The sequence below is a fragment of the Barbus barbus genome (assembly GCF_936440315.1).
Source record: "Barbus barbus genome assembly, chromosome: 19".
Taxonomy (NCBI): domain Eukaryota; kingdom Metazoa; phylum Chordata; class Actinopteri; order Cypriniformes; family Cyprinidae; genus Barbus; species Barbus barbus.
The window spans coordinates 23,852,405-23,879,215 of NC_136747.1; the positions used below are offsets into that span (position 1 = coordinate 23,852,405).

Genomic DNA, 26,811 nt, shown 5'->3' on the forward strand with positions numbered 1-26,811 from the left:
TTACTATTGTGACATATTTTGTAACATAAGGTTCTCAATCTTTCTTTTTCATTTGAACTTTCTTTGACGAATAGAAAGTTCAAAAGAACAGCATTTATTTCAAACAGAATGTAATGCATCCATGTGTTAAAAATATTAGTGTAATTTATTTATCATTTATTTTATTTAAACTTTGAACAGTAGTGTGTATGAGAAAATGTAAAATGATAACACTTATTGTTTTGAAAAATATTTTTGTGTTTGTGCTTTCTTTGAAATGACTAAAAATAAATGTTTGATTTTTATATAAAGCAAAAGCAAATTATTTATTAATTAGTGAATTTTACAGTATCTTAAAAATAGAGAACAAAATGTGTAAATTAACATTTACAAATTTTTACATTTCACTCTACTTTCTAAAAAAAAATTACATAGCCTTCATATATTAGAAAGGGGCTCTTTTGCATATAGGAAATATCATGTTTTTGGGTCCTTGGCATTAAAACGTAAAAAATATTTTTGAGGTCACCGTATAGTGTATAAACTACAATACTAGACCATACGTTCAAACTTTTTGAGCTGTTACATTTAGCACAGTGTCTATAGTCTGTCTGAGCTTAAAGAAAACACGGTGTATGTTTTTCTGTGGTTTACACACCCACACAACACACTGAAGAGGTTTACACTGATCTGGTGACCAGCGGGCGTGAAATGTAGCCTGGATCGCACTGCCATCTCAAGGGTGTAAATTCTAGTCTCGTGTCGTTTGCCCCTCCTTGACTCTATTTTCCCCTCTGACAGGAAACACCTCCCTTCGCCCAAACTGTTTTTCTATGGTCTGGTCCCAGTGAGAGAGCCGCTGTGTATGTGTGAGTACAGAGGGCTGCTGCTTCTCCTGATGTCAGGCTCAGACAAGTGTGAGTAGAGAGAGAAAGAGTGTGTGTTTGGAGATAAAGGACCTCTCAGCATTTTGTGTTCCCGCTTCATCTGCCAGTGTGTGAGGTCACTGCGCCTCTGGATACGGGACTCATCTTTCCTCCACCAGGACAATCTGAATAGAAATGATGGTTTGTTAGAAAAGGTAAGACATCAAATAGTTCATTTTTGTTAAAGGAATAAAACATCAAAACTATCTTTGACTTTTGAAATTGTTCATATATCATATGTATCAAAAATGTAATATGGGTGGATTAGTTTAGTTTAAACGAGCTTGCTGTTTCTTTTAAACAATTGGAGATTTTTGTCTGCCAAAAAAATATAACCAGGTGAAAAATTCCACAGGTTCTAGTCTCTATCAACCAGAAAACCAGAATATCACCATATACTGTAAATCATTTAAAAATCAGAATATCACAGAGACTGATAAGGCCAAACTCTTTTGATCCTAGCAACCACCCATAACATCTTAGCAACTGTGTAGCAACACTTTTGCAACTGCATAACAATGCCCTAGCAACCACCCACAGCAACTGCATAGAAATAGATTAGTAGGCACCTACAAAGAAAAAAAGAAAAAAAAAGTGGTGTGTGGCCAAGTATGGTGACCCATACTCGGAATTTGTGCTCTGCATTTAACCCATCCAAGTGTACACACAGTAGTGAACATACATCCGGAGCAGTGGGCAGCCATTGCTGCGGTGCCTGGGGAGCAGTTAGGGGTTCGGTGCCTTGCTCAAGGGTCTCACCTCAGTCGTGGTATTGAGGGTGGAGGAGTGTTGGTTATTCACTCCCCCCACCTACAATCCCTGCCAGACCGGAGACTCAAACCCACAACCTTCGGGTTACAAGTCCGACTCGCTATCCATTGGGCCACGACATTCCCCTTAACCTAGAAGAACCTAGAACCTAGAAACTGCATAGCAATGCCCTAGCAACCACCCACAACACCTTAGCAACTCATTTGCAACTGCATAGCAATGCCTAAACCAGAGGTCTTCAACCCTGCTCCTGCGGACCCACTCTCCTGCAAAGTTTATTTCCAACCGGCTTCAGCACACCTGCCTGCAATTTTCAAGCAGTCTTGAGAAGCTTGATTGGCCGCTTCAGGTGTGTTTGATTAGGGTTGTAGCTAAACTATTCAGGATAGTGGGTCCCCAGGAACAGGGTTAAAGACCTATGCCTCATCATATTTATTTTCACTTATTTTTACTTTATATAATGCCCGTTCTGTTTGCTATACCCTTTGCCACATCTCTTTCTACCATTATGCTCTTCAGTTCATTATCAATCCATGGTGCCCTAATATTCTTCACTGTTTTTTCTCATAGGTGCATGTTTATCCACCAAAGAATAAAATAATCTTTCAAAAGCTGCTAATGCATCCTCAGGATGACCTTCCTTGTAAACATCAGCCCAACATATATTATTTACATCTTTGCAAAATACGTTCTGACAAAATTTCCTATATGATCTTTTATAAATGACTTTTGGTCTTCCTTTAGGGACCTTTGTTTTTCTAGTAATCGCTATTATATTATGATCACTACACCCAATAGGAACAGATACACCCTTAGAACACATTTCCACAGCATTTGTATAAATATGGTCTATACAAGTAAATGTTCTCTCACCAAGATTATTTACATGAATTCTTGTTGGTTGATTAATAACTTGTGTTAAATTACATGCATTAATTACATTTACCACTTTAGTCTTTAGGGAACAAACCTGAGACATCCAATTGATATTTAAGTCACCCCTCAAGTAAATTTCATTTCCAATATCGCATATATTATCAATCATATCACACAATTCACTTAAATAACAACTATTTGCACAGGGTGGTCTGTAGCAACAACCAACAAATAATGATTTGACAAATAGTAACTGTACTTGTAGCCACCGAGCCTCTACATCTACAGGCATTAAATCTTGTATTATCTTTACTGGAATATGACTTTGAATATATATGGCAACCCCTCCACCATATTTATTTCTATCGTTCCTGTAAATATTATAACCATTTATATTAATATATATAACAGCAATAAGATTGCTGATGAGAGAATATGCAGAAAAGCATGAGTTCTGCTGCCACATGCCCTTCTGCAGGTTTGCTCTTCTGGGAAAGGCTCTGATAGGTGTCTGATGGTATGTTTGAGATATGTTTTGTCCTGCGTCGAACTGTTGTTGACTCACGGCTGTGGGGCAGAACTTAGGTCATTTAGCCACTGTCTGGTATGTGTGTCACTAACAGGAATATTTTTGGAACTTGTGGCGTACGTCCCACGCTAATTGGTACTTGGAGCAGGACTTGACAATGTTTACAAGCTTCAAGTGTAATCTCATATTCCTGGTATCCTAGTTCCTGTTTGTCTTTTGTTTATGTAAGGGAATGTAGTTTGCGTTTGCTAAACCACACTGGAGGGGCTTTACAGGACTGTAGAGAATAACAAAACTGAGACACCACAGGAAAAGCAAATTTTTTTTTGGCATTTAAACATTTAATTACTTCAAGTATCATGAACATTTTATTGTTTAAAATATGGTAAAAATAAAATTTGCTAATTGATTATATAATGAAATGAATGTAATTAAATTTTTTATTACTATTATGTTCAATAATATTGATATGATCATTTTTATATCATCATCAAATTTCCTCATATGCCAATTGTTTTACATGAAGTATTATAATTGTTACCATTATTTAACATCCAAGTTTTTAAAATGATTATTATTATAAATAATAGTAATAATAACAGTAACAATAATAAAATTATTATTATTATACAACTATCGTCATCATCACCACCATCATCATTATTATTAAATACTACTGTATGATTCTATTAAATTGAATTTTCTTGTTTAAAATATGCTCATTGTTTTGACAAATTTGATATTAAATATGATTATTATTATTACTATTATTATATTCAATAATATTTATATGATCTTTTTATATGATCATTAAATTAGCTTGTATGCTCATTTTTTATATAAAATATTATAATTGTTACTGTTATTTTAACAGAATTTTTTAAAATAATAATAATAATAATAAAACAAATATAACTGTATTATTATTATTATATAATTATAATCATCACCGCCACCACCACTACTATTATTATGATTAAATAATACTGTATATTACATTTAATAATTATTATTATTATTATTGTTATTAGTAGTAGTGGTAGCATATTCAATAACATTTTGATATTTATATATATTTTTAAATAAATAAAAATTTAATAAATAAAAAAGATAATTTGATAATTATTCTAATTTGGTTTTGTAGAAATAATTGAGCATATTTTAATACATATGATCATATTTCTGTCTTTTACTGATTTCTCAAGCAAAGAGAAAAAACTAAAGCAAATGAAATTGCTCTTAAATCTTAATTCTGTCTATTTATTACTGTGATTATTACATCTGAAATGATAACTGACCTTCATTAAGTTAATGAGCTATGAAAGATCAGCAATCTCTAAACAAAAAAACTTTACTTCAGGCACTTGTGAGGATAATTAGTAGACATTCTGACCAATGGAAAGCTAAATAAAGACAAATAATCACAATCAAATAATGTGTGCCCTAGTCCTGCCAAGAGCGTGGCAGATAGGGATCGGGGTGGCTGAGACTTTGGGCCTTGATGGCATAGATTTGCTGTAATTACAGGCCCCAAGAGGAAACAAACAGGAAGACAATAACATGGCACCTCTTCCGTGATCCTGGCATGGTCTCAGCGTCTGCGGCTTTTATGGTGTGGACTCACCGCATTTATAGCCAGATGCTTTTATCATTTCCTCGCTTGGGCCGGAGGAGATTCTCGCTCCGGCTTGGCAAATCCAGATGTTCAGCTTTAATTCTCCCCCTCCTCTTTTCCATCCTGGAGAGAGTGACACAAGCTGGATCCTTCCCAGTTTCCCAGGGAAGAGTCCCACACAGACCCCGAGCAACATGTGAACATCCTCGCAGAATCTCAGTTCCTGTGGGAAAAATGGGAAAGACTGTCTGGGAGCAAAGAGTGAGAGCTGGGTCAATGCGATAACAACAGCGGTTACAAATGGCCTGTGTGGGAAGAGACTGATATAATGCTGTTTAATGGCACAGTTAGCACAATTTCAGCCTCAGTATCCAAAATAAATACGTTTGGGCCTATTTGTCTAATTATGAATAGCAGGGCATGTTGTTTTAGCTGTCCTTGCAATGCTGAAGCAAGCATCACTGTTGGTTTTTCAAAAGCCCTAACACTAAACTTTGCATGCAACTCAACACTGTTTGTGTTACAAACATGAATGATAGGCTACGTAAAATCAGTAACTAATCATAACACCCTAATCATGACACGAAGGTTACCAACCACAACATCCAGAAGCTTGTTTTGGGGGCTTTCTTAACAGTATGTCTGCTGGTTCTGAACTATATGTATTTTGTTCTACCACAGGGGTCAAGGTGAAGTAAAGTAGAGAAGAAAGCAAGAGAAAGGAAAATCTGTCTGCCAGATAAAGCCAATATGAACCCCATACGGAAAGACATGGAGCTGCTGAGTAACAGCATGGCTACTTACGCCCATATAACAGGTAAGAGCATTCAACACTAACCACTCATTACTGTGCAGCTTAAGAAAACAAGCGGTGAAAGGCAGCTAGCTAAACACTTCTATAGATTTGGCCCCCGTCACACTTCTGACCCCAAGAAGAAAATAACAACCCATTCCATGGACTTAAGTGTTCTGTTTGATTTGGCTTCACACGTCTGACTTCATGAGAAATGGCTTAAATGTTCCTAAAGACGTTGCTCTTTTTCTCTGGGGTTTAAGATTTTTCTTTAGTGTCAGGTCAGTCAGAAAATATCAAAATTTACTCAAAAATTAAAACTAAAATGACTAGAAATCAGCATAATATAATGATTTGTGAAGGATCATTAGAACAGATATTTTAAATTAAAATAATAATACACAATATTAGGCTGTTTTATTGTATTTTGATCAAAGCCTTTGTGAGCATAACATACTTAAAAATCTTTCTAACTCTGAGCCTTTGAATGGTAGTGTATAGCTCTAGAAAATAAATGTATAATCTACAAATGCCAAGTTCTGTCATGAAGCAGATGGCACAAACTGATAGGTTGTTAATGAAAACTGATGATATTCACAGCATTAAATTACTTGGCACAAGCTGATTGGTTCAGGTTGCATATGCAGCCAATGAGCTTGCTGCTTTACATTTAAATGTCTGCTTGAAATCCACTAGAGAATTTCACAGTACTTTCAGAGTTACTCTGAAACCCTCCACCTCCCCAGCTCCACCTGTATAGATCTGCTTTAGGTTATTTGATATACTATTTATGCAGCAGCAGTATGTCTTAAATGCTCACAGCACCATATCAGTGTATGTATTGGCAATAGCAAATTCCTGTACTTGCTTTTCAGCAGCAGCAGAAGCAAACAATAATCTACAACAGCAATAACCAACAGCAGCAGCAATTCAGCTGCACAGCAGATCTATTCCGCCAAGACCAAATACATTAACATTACCATATCCATTACCATGCTAAGATCTTCAGAGAGTTGTCATGATAGAAGTTGGATCAAGAGGTTTTCAAGATCATAATAAACATAGGCTATGTTCACACTGTAAATTTTTGGGATTGACAACCGCATTTTCTTTACAGGTGTGAGTCTCGAAATGTCCCGTTCACACAGCAGCTTAAGACGAGAACACACTACATGATTGTGAGGCCGATTATGAATGAAATTTATTACTGGCAGCTGATCGTACCCCAGTCGGACCGGGCCTGTTCCAGTTGGGCTCAGTCGCTGTTTGCAGTCGGCAGAAAAATCACATAGTGTGTGGTGTCTAAAGATTATAATCTTAGAATTCAAGAACCAGTCGTTGCCAGTTGTTTTCACAAAGATGTTTTAAAACATGTTTAATATTTGCGACTGACATCCGTATGTGATTATGCAGTGGAGATGTGTTCACTGTCAAACATCATTCATTTTGTAATTAATTTTTTCTTGATTACAAGAAAAAAAATGTGATTGTTCTTGTTGTTTAATTCATAAATTAACAACTTAATTAATTAAAAAAATATATATATTTTTATTTTTTTGCAGTCGATGAAAGTAGCCTAAATTATGTCAGTGATTTCTCTCATTTGAAAAAATATCAAGAATTATTTTATTTCTATCTGCAGTCTAATAAAAGTTTTTTTTTTCTTAACTTTGAACTTAAATTTTGTTATGAAGATTTTTAAATCAACTTAATAACAAATAGTTATTAAGAAGAACAATAAGTTTTCATAAAAAGAAAATCATAAAAAAATCCATATGACGAAATTAAAGCGCAGAACACAAAACTTACGGGAGCACCTCCGGTGGAAAACTGATGGGATCTAAAAAAAAAAAAATAATCAAATGACACGCAGCTCATTTCTCCGTCACTGTAAGTTACCGAAAACACATGAAAACACGAAACACACGCATTTGTGCGGCTCTCTCTCGCGCTGTATGACTAGTTGTCCATTGCACACGATGCAAATTTTGAAAACTGTATGCAAGGAATTTCTGGATTTTCCCAAATGTGCAGTATGCTACACAACACAGTGCATAGAATACCAAGTTCAATTCAGTATCCCATTTCAAGCAGACTTTAAAAGATCAATTGATTTATCATTTAGAATCCAACTACATTAATATTTAATATCTCTATTAATTCTTTCTTTTGATGCCAGGATGAAATGATTTGGACATGTTCGTGACATTTTCCTTCTCTTTGAACTCAGAGAACATGGAGAGCTTCGCGCTGTACTTCATGTTGGGTGTGTGTTCAGGTCTTCTGCTGGCCCTTGTCCTCCTCATAATGGGCATCACCTGCCAACCACGTTTCAAAAAAAAAACACCCTCCTCACCAGACAAGAGACGACTGAAAGAATCCAGCGAGGAGGAGAAGGAAGAGGACCAAAGTGAGGAAGGAGATGACGAGGACCAAGAAGTCCCAGTGGTCACTGTGAGTCCCTTGAGTGATCTGATCCAATTGAATGGAACCATTAAGAGTGTGAACGTGTTTGCTTCAGAGGAGGAACTGGAGAGAGCCAGGAGACTGGAGGAGAGAGAACGGATCGTCAGGGAGATCTGGAGGAATGGACAGCCAGATATACTCGTCACTGGCACAGGAACACTCGGACGTGTTCACTATCACTAGTAGTGTTTTATGTGTTGGACGCAGTTGTTTCATGCAGATATGGAATACCACAGGACATCTGTGCAACAGATTTGGGTGTAACGTACCTTTAAAATGGGACCGACTGAGTACACTCTTAAAAGTAAGGCTTCCAAAGGGAGGTTTCTACAGTGATGCCATCGAAGAACCATTTTGGATTTCCCAAAGAACCTTCCAGAGATGAATTTTTTCTTAGTGTGAAGAACATTTAGTTTCCATGGATGTTAAGTTCTTCACTGAACCACTGATGCCAATAAGTAAAGAGTATAGGCCTACATTTAATCCCCATAATTCATTTTGAAGTCATTTTCACAAGAGCTTGCTTGTCTTCTAAATGATCAAGTTTGGATGGATCCAATTTTTTCTTTTGCATTTTGTATATATGATTACATTTTAGCACTTAATGTTTGTGTATATATATTGTATGCATTTTAAATAAAAAATAAAACCAAAGATTTTGACCTAATTCTGACACACATGCATTATAAATGAGAAAGTAGCATTGCTGTCATGAAGACATCCCAAAGGCCAGTTCACTCTTATAACGATAACTACAGTATTTTAGCACCCAAACAAAACGCACGGTAAAGTATGTCACCTGCAGCTTTAAAACAAATGTGTATTTTTGCGGCTTCATTTTTTTTTACGAATTTGGAGTCCTTTATACCAGAGGTCTTAAACCCTGTTCCTGGGGACCCACTATCCTGAAGAGTTTAGCTACAACCCTAATCAAACACACCTGAAGCAGCCAACCAAGCCCCTCAAGACTGCTTGAAAATTGCTGGCAGGTGTGCTGAAGCCAGTTGGAAATAAACTTTCCAGGAGAGTGGGTCCCCAGGAGCAGGGTTGAAGACCTCTGCTCTATACACTTAAGTAGAATTCACTGTCGTAATTACAGTGGGCCTGTGCATGCATTTGTTCCTGCCGTAAAGCAATCCGCCCTTTCGCGGAATTTCGTACCCGCTCAACAGACAAACATACTCACAGAATAGACGTTTCGTAGGAGTAAAACAAGTTTAAAACAAAATAAGCCAGGTTTTATTTCAGTTACTCTGACTTATTGTCAACTGACTTGGTTCAAAATAAGTCAGACTAACTGAAATAAACTTGGCTTGCCTGGTAAACTTGTTTAATGAAACAGGCCCCTGATCTGATTAGCTATCCATTTTTTTTATTATCAGTTGGGGAACAAAAAATATTTCTTAAAGTGACTTAAAGTATCACCTTTGTGACATTGTTATAGTTCCATTGTAAACTTCCATATAATAGGCCAACGGATTTTTTTTAATAACTTTATCGTTATCATCAAGTTAATCCACCTAGGCGCCCAACAAAATAAATAATTTAGTCAAAATTGCAGCTCAAATACATATTCTACAGATAATAATAGGAGGCACAGAAAACATAACTTTTAAACCCTTTACTACCATTTACTTGATTTATTTTGGACTTCAATTCTATACTTGGCATCATAAAATGGACGTTCTTTGCAAATGTGAAATTGAACAGGAAAAAAATAAAGAATATCAAATGCACTTTACTTGCTGCTTTTCATCTGTCACTGTAAATCAAGTGTCCTGCTTTTTGAGGGCCTCCTTCCTGCAGTGTGTTTAGCTCTAATATTAATCACACACATCTGAATTTGCTAATCATGGTCTTCAGGATTACTAGAAATTTACAGGTTTGTGTGTTTTAGCAGGTTGGAGCTTTGCAAGATTGGACACACTGAAACTTAAAATGTGTAAAAACACAAAACAGTCCTGCAGTACAGTATAACATACATTTTAACTGAATTTAATCATGAAACAGCTCGTATCACATTGCGCAACTAGTACTACCTCTTCATAAAATCTCTAAAAGGCTCCAGCTGTTCCCACTGATGTGTCTTGCAAGGCCAATGCAACTCGAAACAAAAACAAGATGGCGTTTACCAAACAGAGGACGGGTTTTATTTCAAATTTACCATGGAGACTGAAAGCAGAGTTAACAGATTGTAAATGTTAACAATGTTGAGTCACAGCATTACATTACAGTCATCACAAAGCAGGATTTCTACAGTGAAAAGAAAGCAGCCGAATCCCCCAGTTATATCCTTACAGGACAAGTGAACAGTGCAGCGTACAGAGATCAATGGAAGAACCACATGATCTAAACATGCAGCATGAACTATTTTACAATTTGTTTGATAGCTTAACACAATGCAATAAATGCATCATTATAAGCTTCGTCTTGCATGTCCTATTATCTACACTTTAAAATCAGATCAATGACAATCTAAAACTTGTGACAATTTTTTGTTGCTCAAAATAGAAAAAAAAAACGTTTTAATTACACTTCTCAAAGTAAATGGACATTTTTTTTTAGTCATTAGTGGCATAATTTAATTAACTAAATTGGATGTTAAATATAGCCGAGAACCAATTAGTTAGGAAGAATGAATCTGTAAATTTTTAACAGACAATTTTCTGGAGAATATTAGCCCAGTACACAGTGTATTGGTCCACAACAGATATGCGCCAATGAGACTGAACCATACACCAAAAGGGAAGAAATATAAAACAAATTGCAGCATGTATGAATGAATGAACTTGCATGCAATTCCAAACAGAAAAGGGGAAATCTACTGGAAAATCTAATAAAATAAAAAAAGGAATCATAAAACTACAGTTAAATCTAAGGCACAAGTGCACAGATTTATTGCACTTTTTAAATGAAAATCAATTAATTTCAGCCACCAAATGGCTGAGTTTATATTTTCAAATCACCAAAAAACAAACGAAAAAAAAAAACAGAAAAATAATAGCAGATGGTTTGTTGCTAAAAATGACATGGCTCTACCATTTGGGGTTCTGCAGTCCAACATCTGAACACACAAAGATGCATTTTTCAAGAGGGCTCTCACTGAGCTAGAGACAGTAGAGAAGAACAGACACAAATCATATGAATCAGTCTATGGCTTGGAAGCGGTGTTTTCCCCAGACTTGTCATCGTCTTTGTGCTCTGCGCCTCCATCTCCCATGTCTCCCTCTTCAGCGTTGCCCTGGAACATGTCGTGGGTCCACTTAGGGCTGCCGCTGCCCTTGCGAATAATGAGGGTGCCCCTGCCGCGTGGGTAATTTCCTCTGCCACGCCCCCGAGTGTCCACCCACTTCATCTCCCCTTCCTTGTCCCGGTCGTCGTGCTGCAGTTAGATGAGAGAGATGTCAATTGAAACTCTCCTACTGGCCACCATGCAGCTTATACAGTCCCAAAATTGCTAACTTTTACAGGAAGAGGCTGTCTGAGTGACATGCCAAGCAACTAGGGGTGTAACGATTCGTTTTAACAACGATTCGATTCGTATCACGATTCGTGGTTGTTGATACGATACAAGGACGATATTGGTTCATTTAGAACGATACGATCCGAAACGATTCAGTAACTTGAAATCGATTCAGTAACTTTTTAGCTAAAAATTCAACCAGTGTGACTAAAATAAATACCTGGATACTGGACAGTGCAGGTGAAGTTTCCTAGATTCCTGTTGGTTTCTTGTAAGGGAATCAGGTATCAATTTATTATGGATATAAACAAACAAGTTAACAACAATTAATGGCAAATGCATTCATATTTTATAAACACTTTAGGTTGAATTAACAGGAAGTTAAACTTTTCTGCTCTCATTTTCAATATTCAATACATTTTCAATAAAAGTACAGTAAGTGCAACCAACATTTCAACAGTAGGTTTACTTGCTACTTTCTACTTTTGTTTTTCAACATAAAAATAATACAAATACAAATAAGTATTAATATAAAGTTTTCTCTAAAAATTGTTTCCACACACTGGACCGCAATGGCGGCTTGATAATTTCACGCGCGTCGACTTCTCCTCTGCCATCCGCCATGCTATGTTTTGTTGTCTTTGCGCTGCTGCTGGCGCGTGGCGATGACGTCACATATAGGCAGACTGAATCGAGTAACGTTTAACGCCTTTATCATTAAAAGTGCTAAGAAAAAACATCCATATAAAGTCTGACGTGCTTAAATCCAATGTGTTATTTCCTAGTATCGATACAATCGATCGATTACCTTTTAAAATCATGTTAGATTGATATATGTCGTCCAGAAGGCCAACTTGCCGAGCACAGATCGATGTAGTTGGATCATATGAATATAAATCGATACATCGATGTAGTTGATGAATCGTTACACCCCTACAAGCAACCCACCACCAGCTTTTGTTTTTAACGTGATGTTTACGGGGGCGCGTGTATCTGAGATCAATGTTAGCACACCTGGAAATATTTCCGACTCTTGGGGGTGTATTCAGGGTCCCACTCCTCATCTGGGGGCCGTGGAGGGCCGCCCATATTGGAAGGGTTGTTGTTGTTGTTGTTGCCGCCTGGGTAGTTTCCCCGGATCCATCCTCTTCCTCTCATTCTCGGCTGCAAATAACAAATACAAGAGAAGAGCAGATAAAGTGAGAATAGAGAAGAAACCTCAGAGATACACAGAACAAAAAATTCAAGATCATTGGAACACAAATATAAAAGCTCTAACATGGACAGAATTGTGGAAACCAGACACAAAAATAGAATTTACTGTATAATGTGTCAGACAATCGTCAGATACCCACAGAAACTCAAAAGTCTTTCAAACCCAAATCTAAAATTTTGGAAAAAAAATTACTATTGGACAATAGAACACACTTCTCAAAGTAAATAAACACAATTGTTGTTAGTTTTAATTTACACAGTAAACCAAATTTTTGTTTGATTACATTAAGAAAAAATTTAATTGTTGAAGTCGTTTGCATTCATTTAATTTCCCCCATTTTGATAATACATTTGTATTAAATCATGAAACAAATCCAGAAGAATTAAAATTTCAGAAAAAAATATTATTGCTAGAATTAAAAAAATATTAAATAACTTAATTTAAATAAATCAAACAATGTTATGAATTAAATTGTTAAGGTATGCTTTTTGATTTTTAAACAATTTGTGGGGGAAAAATTTATTTCATAGGGCCCTAAACCCCAATGACCTGCATACCTAGATTTCTTTGTATGCTTATTAATTTTAGCTTAGCATTTAGTACGTTACTATGCTAACATAAGCCTACACTGAAATGTTGTCTAGGCAGCTTTGGAACCAACTGAGGTCTCTCAAAGAAACAAATTACATCTGTAACTCATCAATGATCAATAAGTCATATCAATGTCAGAGAACTGCACAATACTTACAAATCCCCGATCGTAACCCCCATGACCTCTGTCATATCCTCCTCGGTCATATCCTCCTCTGCCCCTCTCATAACCCCTGTCCATGTGGCCCTCATAGTCCCGGGGGCCACGATCCATGGGTCCCGGATACTCCCTTGACCCCAGACGGGCCTTGTTAAAACCCCCTCCTCCCTCCATGTGTTCCTCCGGATGGTACTCTTTCACTCTATACTGACGAGGGGAGGGAGAGGAGGAGGAAGATGAGGAGGAGGAGGAGGGAGAGCGTTCTCGTTTCTTTTTGCTTTTCCTTTAGAATAAATGAGAACAGAGTTAAAAATCCTCCGAATGATGACTGGAAAATATTGAGTCTGCGGTTAATGCATGTTTTGAAATGACATTAGTGAAAAGGTGTAACTTAGTATCTTCTGGGTATTTGTGGTTACAAGAATTGTGATAATACACTGTCTTAAATATGGTGATATATAACTAGATTTGCATTTCTCCAAGGAAAAAAATAAGTGGTAAAGTCAGGCTAAGGTGTTAAGCTGTGCTTTTGTGTGAATTAAATTCTACATCAGAGCCACTTTGCCATCTGTGGGAGCTGTATGAGAATAAACACAATGCAACACCACATTTTGCACAAGACACAAAAAGACCAAATTGCAATTTAAAACGCATGCAAATAAATGTAATAAAACTACAAATCACAATTCAGTATGCCAAAATGACAACATGAAAATTACACTGTGGTCTGTTTGAATTTGAATAATGAGCTTCATATCAAGAAATACGCACCTGCATTTGTACAAAGTCGAACTAATTGAATAGTTCACATAACACTGAAATTATCCACAAAATTTCAACAGATTCTGTATATTTAGCTAAATTAGAACACTGGAATCATAGAATTACAGAAATTTAAATTATACAACATTTAAAATATATTTAAAAAAAAACAGCGCTTCCTCCCAAAAAAAAAAGAAAGTGTTTTATGAATAAAAAGTTCAACTGTAAATGAAAATCGGTAAGTTAAATCAACATTCAATCATAAAATCATTGCAGTTTAGACTAAGAGAAGTTGACTCAGGCTCAAAAATAGATTCCCATTCAAACATTATTCATTATTAAGAATCAAAGAGTTGAACATACTTTGATTTCTTGTGTTTGGAGGATCTGTCAGGGGAGAGTTCATGGCTGGGTGTGCGTGAGCCAGCTGAACTCTTTCCCCCCTCTCGTTTAGGGTCCTTTTTACGGCGCTCAATAGCCAAGCGAAGGTCCAATGAATCGCCCTCATGCCTTTTACCATGACCCTGTAGAGACACAATGTCCAAAATAATGAACATATTTTCTAGAATCATTAGTGTAAACAACTAAAGGTAAGAATTCCTCAATTTCATCTTGAGCTAGCATGTGATTTCAATTAAATGTAAAGCTTAAAAGCACAGTTCATCCAAAAATGAAATTTAACTCATTTACTCTCCATGTGGTTGTTACAAACCCAGTTAACTTGTTTTTTTTGTTTTTTTAAATAAAATATATTTAGCAGAATCTCTTTTAATGAATCTGTTTTCTGAACAATGAAAGTGAAGGTTGACTACTTTGATTGGACTACTTTCACTGCACAAAAGCAGCATGTGGGAGATTCTGATAAACGTCATTTGCACAAAAAAAAAAAACAGATTTCATTTTTGTGTGAACTAACCCTTAAACATTACTTAAATATGAATATATGATTAATAATTCAGGGTTAACCTAGGCACAAGACGACGAGGCTGAGAATATTTGCCTCACACTGAAATACTTATGGCAATGAAAGTCAAAATCCAGCTGAAAACTCCATCTATTGGCCATCTTTAGAAATAACCCAAATTCAGTACTCATTTTATTTAGTCACCCTCTATGACTGAACAGTCTTTCCTGATGTTGTCCAAGTTTTAATGAAACCAATGAAATGTGTGCAAATTTAAGAAGTAATGTGATAGAACATGATATGTTGGACACCCACTGAAAACGTGACAAGACGTCTAATTAACAGGCAAGATTTCATGACAAAACAAAAAACTAAATAAAAAAAATGCACAGATCTCATGAGAAAGCAGCATGCTCCATGCTTTCCCAATGCTGATTAGTACTGAGCCTCACTTTTTTTTGTTTTATAGACACATTTTTTAGATATACTTACTATTGCATTGGTTAGCGGTCCTGTGAAAGGCTTGGACACAGGATCAATTGTCACTTCCTTTTCATTAGCCATTTTGTTTGGGCAAGTATGTACCCACGATTAATCATACGACAAATGCTGGACGGTGAGAGCGTAGTGCTCAGTAATACAAGACTGAGATTGGGGTTCTTGTGCATTAGCATTATACACCTCATAGCACATTTCTGCTGTTTCAGCTGGTACACACATTTGGGCAGGAATTTCAGATTTGAAAACGCTCTGTGTCACCTTGTAGCCGCTCTCTTCGAAATCCTCAAACAGGTGAGAGTGCTTCTTAAAAGCACTGGGAGACACATCGATTCGCCTGTGGAAAATCATGCAAAAAAAGATATATTAAGAGAGGAACAAGGCACCTAACCAAAATAATCCACAAAGCGCTCAGTGACACGAGTGGAACGCGGACCAGAAAACAAATACACCTACCTGTGGATCTCAGGGCTCTTCCTCTGTTTCATCATTTCCATCTCTGCAGCTTTTCTTTGGTATATTCCAAATCGCTCATTCAGAGTCAACCCAGATGATTGGAAATGTTGAGCTACATTCAGAAGGAAAGGACAAAAGTCATTTCTTGCATGGCATCATTTTCAAATGTGAAGCCAAATCTTTGAATTTCACTAAAAAAGAGAAAGGTCCTAGGTTTGCACCCTGAAGCACCTCAAAGCGCAAAATTAAAATGAATGAGTACACAACCACCAGCTTAGTCTGGAATTACCTTTAATATGATGTACTATGGTGACTATATGTTGAGCAAATAGCTCTGAAGGGCTTCTGCGAAGCTGAGCAGACTGAATATGCTGGAAGATCGAGTGAAACTCCTCATGATCTTTTTTACCAGGGTGCAAAGGATCCCGTGACAAACGTCTTTCTTTAGCTAATCCACCTGATGAGCTGAGGAAAAGCAGTGAGAGTCATACACAAGTACCCAAATGTCATAAAAAAAATGTGTTAAATAAAAACAGGAGTAAATGTGATTTCAAATTCATACCTTTCTCCATCTTTAGTGAATGCCTTTATACTGAAATTAAACAGCGGGTCTTTCTTCGCTGATGATTTAGCAGGGGGTGAGGCCTCTCTTCCAGCTGGAAACAGTGGCCTGCCTCTATTCTCTGATACTCTGGATGGCGATGGAGAGGAAGGACTGATCCTGCTCTTTTTCTTTTCTTTCTTCTTGGATGCCTTCTCTTCTTTTTTAGATGCACGCTTCTGACTGCGATAAAGTTCCTCATCCAGTTCCTCCTCAACATCTTCATCCCATTTCCCGAAATGCTCTTCGGTTAAGCCCCGCATTGTGACAAGAGTTTTGTCCTTAAACTTGGATTCTTCCTCAGTCTTCCTGTCTTTCATTTCCTGGCGATACTCTTCTTCTGCATCCAGAAATGGAAGTCCTTTGTCAGTCTTTGAACCATCATAGCCAGGATCAGACGCGTCGAAAACCGCTCTCAACTTGCTGCCACTCTTGTCGCTGTCCGCGTCACCCAAGCTTAAAGTCTCACCCCTGTCATTATCCCTGTCTGATAAGGGCTTGTTCTTTCCTGACAGAAACCTGAGGTGAACAATCACAAGTTAATCAGGTTTTTGTACAACAAAAAGCAGATTGTTTTAGAAAAATGTTTTAATTTCCAACCAGCATAACCTTTAACAGCAAGATAAGAAAGGTTACTTACAACAAACAACAGTTAATACATGCGCAAACTTATGACTCAACTTCTCAGCAATGCAGACACGACTAACCAGGATGGGTTTTTATTCCATACTTACATCATTAAAACTTTATCTCCTAAATTATGGGATTGCAAACAACCTCATAGCACAGGTAAATGCCCATGTGTGACATTTGAGTTTGAAATTGGTTTCCATTATAAGCTCTATTCTTCCAAGGATCTTTGTTGCTGTACAAGGACTAAACACATTTGAGAGAATGATGATTGATTAAAAACTGCCTGGAGGACAAAAGAAAGAGAGGGAATACATCCAAAAACGAAAGCAAAAACATACTTTTTTAAAGCAGTTGAAATGGAGGCTGATTTGTCTTCGGTCTTCAAGTCTTCCTTTGAAAAGAACCCGAAGCCAGTTGCGCTTGGCGTCTTTGCTGGTGGACTTTTACTGGCAGGGCCGATGCTTCGCCACAGTGCGCCACCGTTGCCGGCACCGGAAATGGACACTTTGATCTCTGACGGACCACCAGAAGATGCAGCTTTACGTTTGGGGCTGGCATCATAGTCAGTTAGGCCTTCCCACTTGCTACTGTGTTCCTCTGGGGTGCTTCCTGTAGGCTTCGATGATTCCTTGCTGGTTCCCTTGCTTTCACTTGGTGAACCCCTTTCTTTGCGATCTTTAGAATGGAGTCGTCCAACGCTAGAGTTGCGTCGACGTGGGGATGAGGAACGGGAGGATGAGCTGGAACGCACAGAGGATGATCTATCGGAATGGCGGGAGCGGCTTCGGCTTGCTGATCGTTTCCGTGGCGTGGGACTTGAGCGCCCCCTCCTTGGGCTGTACGAGTGGTCGTACTGCTGCTGCTGGTGGTCTCTATGGCCGTGCCAGTTGTTGGAACGGTAACCATAGTTGCTGCCACCTCTATGATAGTTACCTCGTGGGAAGTAGCCACGCCCTCTGCCCCGGTACTGAAAGGGCCTCCGATAGCCACGGACACCACGGTTATACCCACGATTGCTCTGGTAATCTCTGGAAGGATAGTTCCTCTCCCTGCTGTGGGAACGGGATCTTGATCTAGAGCTAAAGGACAAGAAAGATGGAAAATCAAAAGAACAGATAGAGGAATACAGGAAGATCAGAGAGAGAAAAAGACAAAGAATGCAGTTATGATTCATGAACACTTGATGGCGCTACAGAATCAATATTCACCCAAATGGCACCTTTTTTTTTTTTTTTGCAATGAACAACTTCTTCCCTTGACAGTGTTAAATCACTTCCTGTAAATTTTTTCAACGGATGCTACTCTTACAAGCCCTTTACCACTGACTAAAAGATTATGTCGTGATCTTCATCATGATCTTCTGAAATTACATATGGAAATTTCATTTAAAAGTAACTGCAACTTGAATTCATTACCTTTACTTGGCGATGCATGTTTAGAGCTTAACTACAGGCGCCTAGGTCCAAATTTACCAGACTAAACCATGCATTTGCTAACAAGAAAATGTCTTACCGTTTGTGCTTTTTCATTGGAAAACAGGTTAAGAATAACGTTTACCGACAAGCATATTGACATGCTAAGCCACAAGTAGTGGAAAGAGGTAGTCACGACAAACAAAAGGAAACCGTTCTTAGCCTAACGCACACAGGACATGTACAAAAAACAACAACAAAAAGGGGTGGTCTGTAAAAAAAAGAAAGAAAAAAAAAAAGAGAAAGGCTTAGAGGAGGAGCAACCTACAGGAAACTATGGTATTTTATTTGAATATTCATTCACTTTGGGTCAAGGGGAGGCTAAAGCGCTCAGAAGCAGCTGTTTTCAAACTGAGCTACGACATTATAGCAGTTTAAAATAACCTGATTTCACATTTTAAAAAGCTAATCTAATTAACAGTTTCTTGCAAAGGAATTGGCTGTAATCTGTTGTATTTGTCTACCTGTAGCGACGCTTCCTGGACCTTGAGCGGGAGCGACTCCTGGAGTGAGATCGTGTGTAGGACCGTGATCTAGTCCTGGATCTGGACCGGGACCGAGAAGCAGAATTCGGGGGCTTGGACATTTTTATATTCACAGTATCTGAAAAGGGACATCACATAAACACAAGGATGTCACACTCACACAGTAATGTAGAAATGTGGAGAAAAGTCCCCTAAAAATAAATAAACACAATTAAACCTTTATTACATTAACCCAGACCAAATAAATACAAAAACAGGCCAGCTAAAAAACATGTGATTTACCTGTTTGTAATACACAAAACAGAGATTTAACAATACTTATTTTTTTGTTCACCAAAAAAAAAGAAAAAAGGATATTTTGTCATCATTTAGGCCTACTCACTCACCCTCATGAGGTCACAAACCTGCATCAATTTCTTTCTTCTTTTGAACACAACAGAATATATTTTCCGTGGCGTGGTTAAAAAAAAAAAAACTATGGAAGTCGATAGCTACCAACAACTGTTCAACAGAAGAAATAAATTCATGCAGGGTTGGAACAACATGAGGGTGAGGTAAGGTGTAATCAATACAATTTATCAACCCTCACTTTGTGTTCCAGTCATTTTGACCCGGAGAAGATTTTCTTTTTCCTGTAAATGCGAGTTACTGTTATCACACTGGATTAAAATGTATTTATGTTGCTCACACTGTGTGTAACAACTTCCCCCCCCAAAATGTATCATTTTTGTACTACTTTGGATTTTTTCCCTACCTTGTTAAACTTGTGGTCAAAATAAGCAGCCAAAGTTTTTCAACATAGTACCTACCATTTATAGGCCTAGCTCACAATGATTACCGTTATCCCTCCAGTAATCTACAGCAGTATTGATCATGGTCACCTGAACTAATTCCTGTTTATGGTAACAAACTTCAAACATATGTGCTTTCCTACCGGATACAAATTTACGGTATGTTTTTTTTTTACTTGACCCACTATGGATGAATTCTGTGTACCGTGTGGACCAGATAAATCAAACATTAACAGAAAACAACTCTGAAAGTATGCAACAGATAACAGAACCAAACTCACCCGATGAACCAGAAAGCAGAGAGTGAAACAGATTTCAGATTCTTAAACATGCAAAACAAACACACTTACTTATAATATTGTGAAACTTTTGCAGAAGTCATTTGCAATTAAAGAATGATGCATTCAGCCACTTTATTTGCAATATATACAACACTCTTGTTTTCATTTCTGACCAAAAGAATATATAGCTCACAATCGCTTACACTGGCTGGTTAACTATAACTCTATGAGAGGTTAAGAATCTCAAAGCGCTGCTTTCCCAGACTGTTGCATTTATCTAGTAACATGAGATGCCTTGGTTAACTGATATGCAGCATTATTCTGTAGGACTGAAATCAGGGTGTGTCATATAGCATCAAAGACTTGTATACATAAAGTCTATGGATTTGACAGTCAAATTAGGAACAGGAACAACTGCCAAGCAATTTTCACTCAGTCCTTTGGGGTAAGAGACAGCCCAGACCAACCAGTGCAGCTAGTTTCTAATCTATTCAGGAAATACTACGGGAAAAATAAACAAAAAAAAGACATTTGCACTGATCAAATCATCAGGACAGAGGGCACTCACTGGCTGTGTCTCAAAACCTTGACAGCATTTTAGACTCCAAAGGTACTAGATGGGAAGTTCAATAGCTAAATTTACTAGGTTTAGAGACATCGAGACACCCAAAAATGATAGGCAGCTCACTAGATTGAGACATTATGGAAAACAGTCCTATTCTTCAATTATGTTCAGATGATAAAATCTCAATGCAAAAGCCAAGAAACAGCCATTTTATGAGACGCATTCAAAAACACTTTCGTTTTCACTTCTTTCATGTTAAAGGTGGAAATAAAGAACGAGTTGAGGAAAATAGTCACATTACAACTATAACTACAATTTGATTCGATCATTTACGTTCATACTCATTCAGGATTGATTTAAAATTACAAATTAGGAAATATAATGATAACAAATACTTATCAACGTGTTCAGAATAACAAATACAAAACTAGCTGAACAATAACATCGACATTTACAAGTAAACAATGATGCCCTATGATGCTACCAAAATACAGAATGTTATCAAAAATCCAATTAAATTGCTGCGGTTAGCCATTTTGCTAACACTAGCCCCATTAGCTCATTTCAAACGACTTAAAACGCCAAAAAAGCAGAACTAAAAACAACGAAATAAGACGAAACAGCATTTTTTAGGATAAATATCAACAGAAAATAGCGTTATAGTATTAAAATGAGTTAAAAAAAAACAGACTCACCTGAGGGGATAGTCAGATAAGCACGAGCTCTCTGGCTGAGGCGCGCTGCGCGCACGCGATGGAGAAATAACCTTTATTATACGCCAAACACTGATCGATATACGACTGATTTTAAATATACTGATCTATTTCGCACATATAACCTATATGAGTTCAGTTATGTATGATTTCTAAGTAGTAAAACCGAGAAGTGGCCATTTGGTCTCCTCAGGAAACGCAAGATGCTGCTTCCGAAGCAGCTCAGACCCAGAAGCTTCCTGATCAGCTCATGCGCGCGCACTCAGACACGCCCCTTTTCTGCCATTCTTCCTCTGTTTGCTTTGATAAATGTTTTTCTTTTTCTTGAATATAAATAAAAACTATGAACGTTGACTTCAAACTTGGCATTTGTAGGTTATTTTAATAAGCCTATACTGTTTACCCATCCCGCAATCCCTTTAGAGTTATATTTGAATACAAATAGCTACTATTTTCTCTCTCTTTTTATCAGTTCTAAAAAAATAGCTGCATGTTAATATAATATATGGCCACTTTTATTTCTCTGAGCTCTGCTGCAGCATTTACACATGGTGAAACAGACACAGCGCCTCCATTTCAAACACCTGTTGAAAGCTTCTCCGAGTGACAGCTGTAATCACAGTTCAGAGAAATCTGCCAAACACCAGCCACTATTTCACAGAGAGGAAACACTACAGAGAGTCAGCCTGCATGAGCCAATCTACCTCAGACGTGTCTGCAAAAATACTATTGTTACAGAGGAGTTTCAGGACTTATTGGCCTTTTAAGCCTTCTTAAAATAGCTGTTTTTTTTTTAGCAAATATATTTGATCATACACACACATAAATATGTTATGAATTGTGGGTCTTACTCTGCAACACGTGTTTCCTGAGTCTGTTGTTCCAGGAAGCTAATCTCACTCTCTCACGTTAGTGAAGAAATAAGTAATGATTGAGAAAGGTTATTCGTACTATAGTCTTGGTGCACATGATGTTAAATGATATGCCACTGACAATGACTTCCAATAAGGTAATCCTATTAAAAACATAGAGATAAACATTCTTGTCTGGGTGGTATTAAGACTGCTGGCAGCTGCAGTTGCAAAAATAGGCCAGTGAAAGTTTCTGCTGCAGATCTGCAATGAGTACATCAGAACTAAATCATCATCAATCATATATGTATTTTTAAAATAAATACTACTATATCACACACACACACACACACACATCAAAACTAACATCAAAACTAACTAAATCATACAAATATTTAAAAGTTCTGTAATATTATCAGCATGTATCATATTTTAAATGGCACACTTCAGACGGAATGAAAGATCGCTGCACAGCACAACTCTTGCAATCCTGTCTGTCACATTGGCAAACTGTTTACATTCCCAAACTGATCTAGGGGGTAACTACATTGAGACAGTTTAATGTTAGCTTAATTCATGTCCAATAAAGTCTTTATGTTTGGTGTAGATCCTATTTTGCATCTCATCTGCCTGGGTGCTCATACATGAACACATGCAAAACAATGAACTAGAGAATGAAAGAAAAGTAGCTTTTCCATTTGAAAACCACAAGTAAATATCTATATGTGCACCGCAACCAAATTTAGAGGGAGTTCATAGCATGGGTTAATTTCAATAGAATAACACACTTTCAGTGGAATGTTCTGCTTTCTTCATCTTGTGGTTTTCTGTTCAGTTAAGAACTATTTTTCCATCCTGAAAAAAATCAAGGGTGTGCTGTTTCTTTCTCCCCACGCTCTGCTCAGTAGCACTGCATACAATATCTTAAAGCCTTATTCTCTTTTCTGGGTTTTGTTTTGCATGCATTTGAAAGTGGCATGTTTGACACTGAAGGTACAGCAGGGTGTTGACTTTGTCCATTTCTAGGCCTTTACAGCTGTAGTGATGACACAAGTGTGCAAAAGTAGCTTCACCTCAAAAATGAGCACATTAAATTACTCTCAAACCAATTCAGAAACATTCACAGGAGAAATATGATCAAAACAGAAATAAAAGAAGCCTTACCTCTGTTGTTCAGTAGTAGAGAGAATACAAGAGGAAGCAAAAGTAAATTCAGCCTATCAGAAATGAACAAAGAACTTCCTGTAGCTATTTGAGTGATAGAGCTACATGCTAAGTCATGTCTTGGCTAAATGAATGATACTTTCAGCTCATGCGCAAATGCATTCAGTATATGAAGACAACTTCAGGCGACTTCTACCACTTCAGATTAGATCTGCTATATCCTACCAGTCATTACTGAAAACTCACTTCTTTTTACTGGCTTTTATGTTCACGTTGTAAAATTTTATGCATGTCTTCTGTCTGTTTTTATTTTAGCTATGTTTTATAATGCATTGTAAAGCAGATTGGTCAGCTGCTGCTGTATAAATGGTGCCATATAAATAAACTTTGACTTTGACCATGACTTTGACATAATCCTAATACAGCAACCAAGTAAAGTGTTTATTATTGGTTCGTCCATAAGTAGAACAATATTACTAAAACTAATCACTGTCACCAGGCTCTTATTCAACCATGTACCTTACAATCAGAGGAATTAGCATAAATATATTGTCTATGTAGAACAATATTGTTAAATAAACTATTAAAATGTATCAAGTGATTAAAAAATCTTAAATAAAATTAAATAAAATACAATACAATTAAATAAAAATAAAAAAATTAAAAATTAAAAATTAAAAAACCCCACACATAACATTTAAACAATATAAAAATAACACTCATACTGATGGAAACACTGCATACAATTGCAGGGAACAAATTTGGTCATTGCATCTGATCGACCTTCAACTGCGTCAAACATTCAACAGTCTTTTTACAACAAAATAAATGTTGTCTTTAATGAACTCACTGTGTAAACATTGTGCAAATGTGGAAAAGGTCTGTGAACTGAGTAAATACTTAAATTAAATAAAATTATATAACATATAGTCTTTTACATTTTATATGTATTACATATATAAAATATGTACAATCTCTTTTTCTTATGAATAACAAATGAAATAATTTGCTATTTTGTTAGTTAAGCTTAATGTTTTGCTGTTCTATACTCCACAGTGTTGTCCAGTAGTTCTCTCATGCTTGGCTCACATTAATACTATTTATGACACTGTAAAAATACAATCCACAATAGTAACCAGCCAAAAGAATGCAGACTGAGTCTCTATGTATTCTAGAAGCTCTAAACATTCTAAAACCCAAAGAAAGAGCTGCTTTGGAAACATTATTTATTGCTCGTTTCTGGAAATAATATATTATGGTGCAGCTGCAAGCAGGTATATAAAGCCATTAAACAAAGCAACACAGTGTGAAGCAAATATGTGGCTGATGGGAACATGCTGCAAGACCACATTTAAATAGAGAGGTTGCAAATAATTGCAGGGCACACACATTTATCCACACTTACACACTCAGATACACGCTTATCAACAGCAACCAAAACAGCCCCACAACAAACAACCAGTACATTCTCAGTTGTCTTAACACCTTGCAATGACTCATGGGAAACTGTCTAGTGAGGTTTTATGTTGTCCGTGTGCACCAAGGGTTCATGACACAGCATACTATTTAACAGGCCTTTAAAGGTCAAAGGTTAGATACAAATATGCACTTTGGATCCAGAGCTCTATCAGCCGTCTTGGCCAATTCAGGCTTTGCAATGCAAAGTTGTGTTGTGAGATTACATTAAAACCAGTGTTATTTTAGTACCATTAATGTTTTGAATCGCCTTTTATTTGTATATTTTCAGTTTTCATTTTAATTTTAGTTCATTTTGCCTTTTGTCTTTTTATTTGTTTTCATTAGTTTCTTTTTGATATAATTTTAATTTTAGTTTATTTCAACTTTAGTTTTAGTCATTTTGGTACTTCACCTTATGACCACAAAAGTCATAAATTAGATTTTTTCACTATGCTCAAATTTGACAAGATACCAAAGTCTTCTATCAAAAGTCAAACATTTCAGTAAAAATGTCCAATCTTTGTGTCAGATTTTATTTCCCCAATAATTTCAGGAGAAACATCTACAACAACAAAGTTGAAGCATGACTTCTAAAGTCTCCTGAGCAACATTGGAGCAATGCATTTTTTTACTAGGGGTTATTCAAATCAAATGCAAACCTGAGACCAGTTTTTATGGACACAGGCGGCATGCTCTGTCACTCATTAAGATCCTATTCGTTCCTGTCATGCCAAATGAATTAAAGCCCAGCTGGCAGCATCTATCTTACTCATAACTCACTTTGTATCTGTTATCATCCATCTTAAAATATAGTGCCTGAGCCTCAGACGGTCAGACCATCAGGGCCAAGAACACGTCAGTGTGTGTTGTGATGGTAAAACTTCAGGTGGACACAGCCAGAGTTGGACAAAACAACTGGAGCAGCTTCTTTTCTTTTTTTTGTGTGTAGATAATACAATACGAGCATACTGTTACTATGTTTTCTTCATATGTACACCTAAAAATAATAAAATAAAATGCAGAAAAGTTACACACCTCGCGTCATCCTGGATGAATTCTTCATCAGACCAGATTTGGAGAAATGTAGCATTATATCACTTGCTCACCAATGGATCCTCTGCAGTGAATGGGTGCCGTCAGAATGAGAGCCCAAACAGCTGATAAAAACATCATAATAATCCACACGACTCCAGTCCATCAAATAACATGTTGTGAAGCAAAAAATGCTGCATGTTTGTAATAAACAAATTGTAATAAAATCCATCAATAAAGCATTTTAACTTCAAAAACTCCATAGTCCATAATTCATACCAATGCTTATTCCAGAACAAAATAAGGTCCATTCCAGGTTTCATTCTCACATCAAAATTAGAACTGTTTTGGACTGTTCACTTATAAATTTGATCTGTGCATATTTCTCTCCTGATTCAGACGATGGCTTTTTCATTAAAGAAAGCAATATTATGGACCAAGGACTCATATTTTAGCCCGGAAGTATCGCTTGAATGTTACAAAACACCTTGATGGATTTGTTTCGTTCAAAAACACAGCTTTTTGCATTTTTGGTTAACTAGAACTGGGTGTCCATGCATGCACAGACTCTCAAAGAGAACGAGAGGATATGGAAGTAGTTTGTGAACTTTATACATACAATATGCATAGGAGAAGGACGAGATGAATGCAAATGTACACGAGTTATTATTGCACAGGAGATAAGATATTGTTCAGCAAATGCTGGAAGGCTGAGTTTAGATTCAGCACTGCTCTCTGCTGGCTAAAAATATTCTTTGCA

At 36.9% G+C, this 26,811-nt stretch overlaps 2 protein-coding genes across 4 annotated transcripts; one reads left to right on the plus strand and one right to left on the minus strand.

The window, feature by feature from the left end:
- Window positions 1-825: 825 nt before the first annotated feature.
- Window positions 826-9,695, plus strand: LOC306885054 (protein eva-1 homolog B-like). Its single transcript, XM_079441369.1, has 3 exons — window positions 826-1,060; window positions 5,378-5,513; window positions 7,720-9,695. The coding sequence occupies exons 2-3, from the start codon at window positions 5,447-5,449 to the stop codon at window positions 8,136-8,138; spliced, it is 486 nt and encodes a 161-aa protein (XP_079297495.1). The 5' UTR covers window positions 826-1,060; window positions 5,378-5,446; the 3' UTR covers window positions 8,139-9,695.
- Window positions 9,696-10,078: 383 nt separating this feature from the next.
- Window positions 10,079-21,796, minus strand: LOC306885053 (thyroid hormone receptor-associated protein 3-like). 3 transcript variants are annotated; one of them, XM_079441367.1, is made up of 12 exons: window positions 21,529-21,796; window positions 19,176-19,314; window positions 17,578-18,318; window positions 16,568-17,125; window positions 16,295-16,470; window positions 16,006-16,117; window positions 15,811-15,886; window positions 14,511-14,671; window positions 13,383-13,668; window positions 12,433-12,582; window positions 11,639-11,686; window positions 10,079-11,337 (listed from the first exon to the last, which is right to left on the minus strand). In XM_079441367.1, exons 2-11 carry the CDS (start codon window positions 19,295-19,297, stop codon window positions 11,669-11,671), a joined length of 2,400 nt encoding a protein of 799 aa, XP_079297493.1. In that variant the 5' UTR covers window positions 19,298-19,314; window positions 21,529-21,796; the 3' UTR covers window positions 10,079-11,337; window positions 11,639-11,668. The 3 variants fall into 3 exon arrangements, with proteins under 3 accessions (XP_079297493.1, XP_079297492.1, XP_079297494.1); XM_079441366.1 differs by lacking the exon at window positions 11,639-11,686; XM_079441368.1 differs by lacking the exons at window positions 19,176-19,314; window positions 21,529-21,796 and adding an exon at window positions 18,752-18,924.
- Window positions 21,797-26,811: the final 5,015 nt, after the last annotated feature.

Excerpts from the sequence above, each read along its gene's own strand:
- LOC306885054 (XM_079441369.1), top strand. The coding sequence starts at position 5,447 with ATGAACCCCATACGGAAAGACATGGAGCTGCTGAGTAACAGCATGGCT. Across the intron at positions 5,514-7,719 it reads TACTTACGCCCATATAACAG|AGAACATGGAGAGCTTCGCG; the intron begins GTAAGAGCATTC and ends CTTTGAACTCAG.
- LOC306885053 (XM_079441366.1), bottom strand. The coding sequence starts at position 19,297 with ATGTCCAAGCCCCCGAATTCTGCTTCTCGGTCCCGGTCCAGATCCAGG. Across the intron at positions 17,126-17,577 it reads ATTTCAACTGCTTTAAAAAA|GTTTCTGTCAGGAAAGAACA; the intron begins GTATGTTTTTGC and ends TGTTCACCTCAG. Across the intron at positions 14,672-15,810 it reads TCGAAGAGAGCGGCTACAAG|GGTCATGGTAAAAGGCATGA; the intron begins GTGACACAGAGC and ends GTGTCTCTACAG.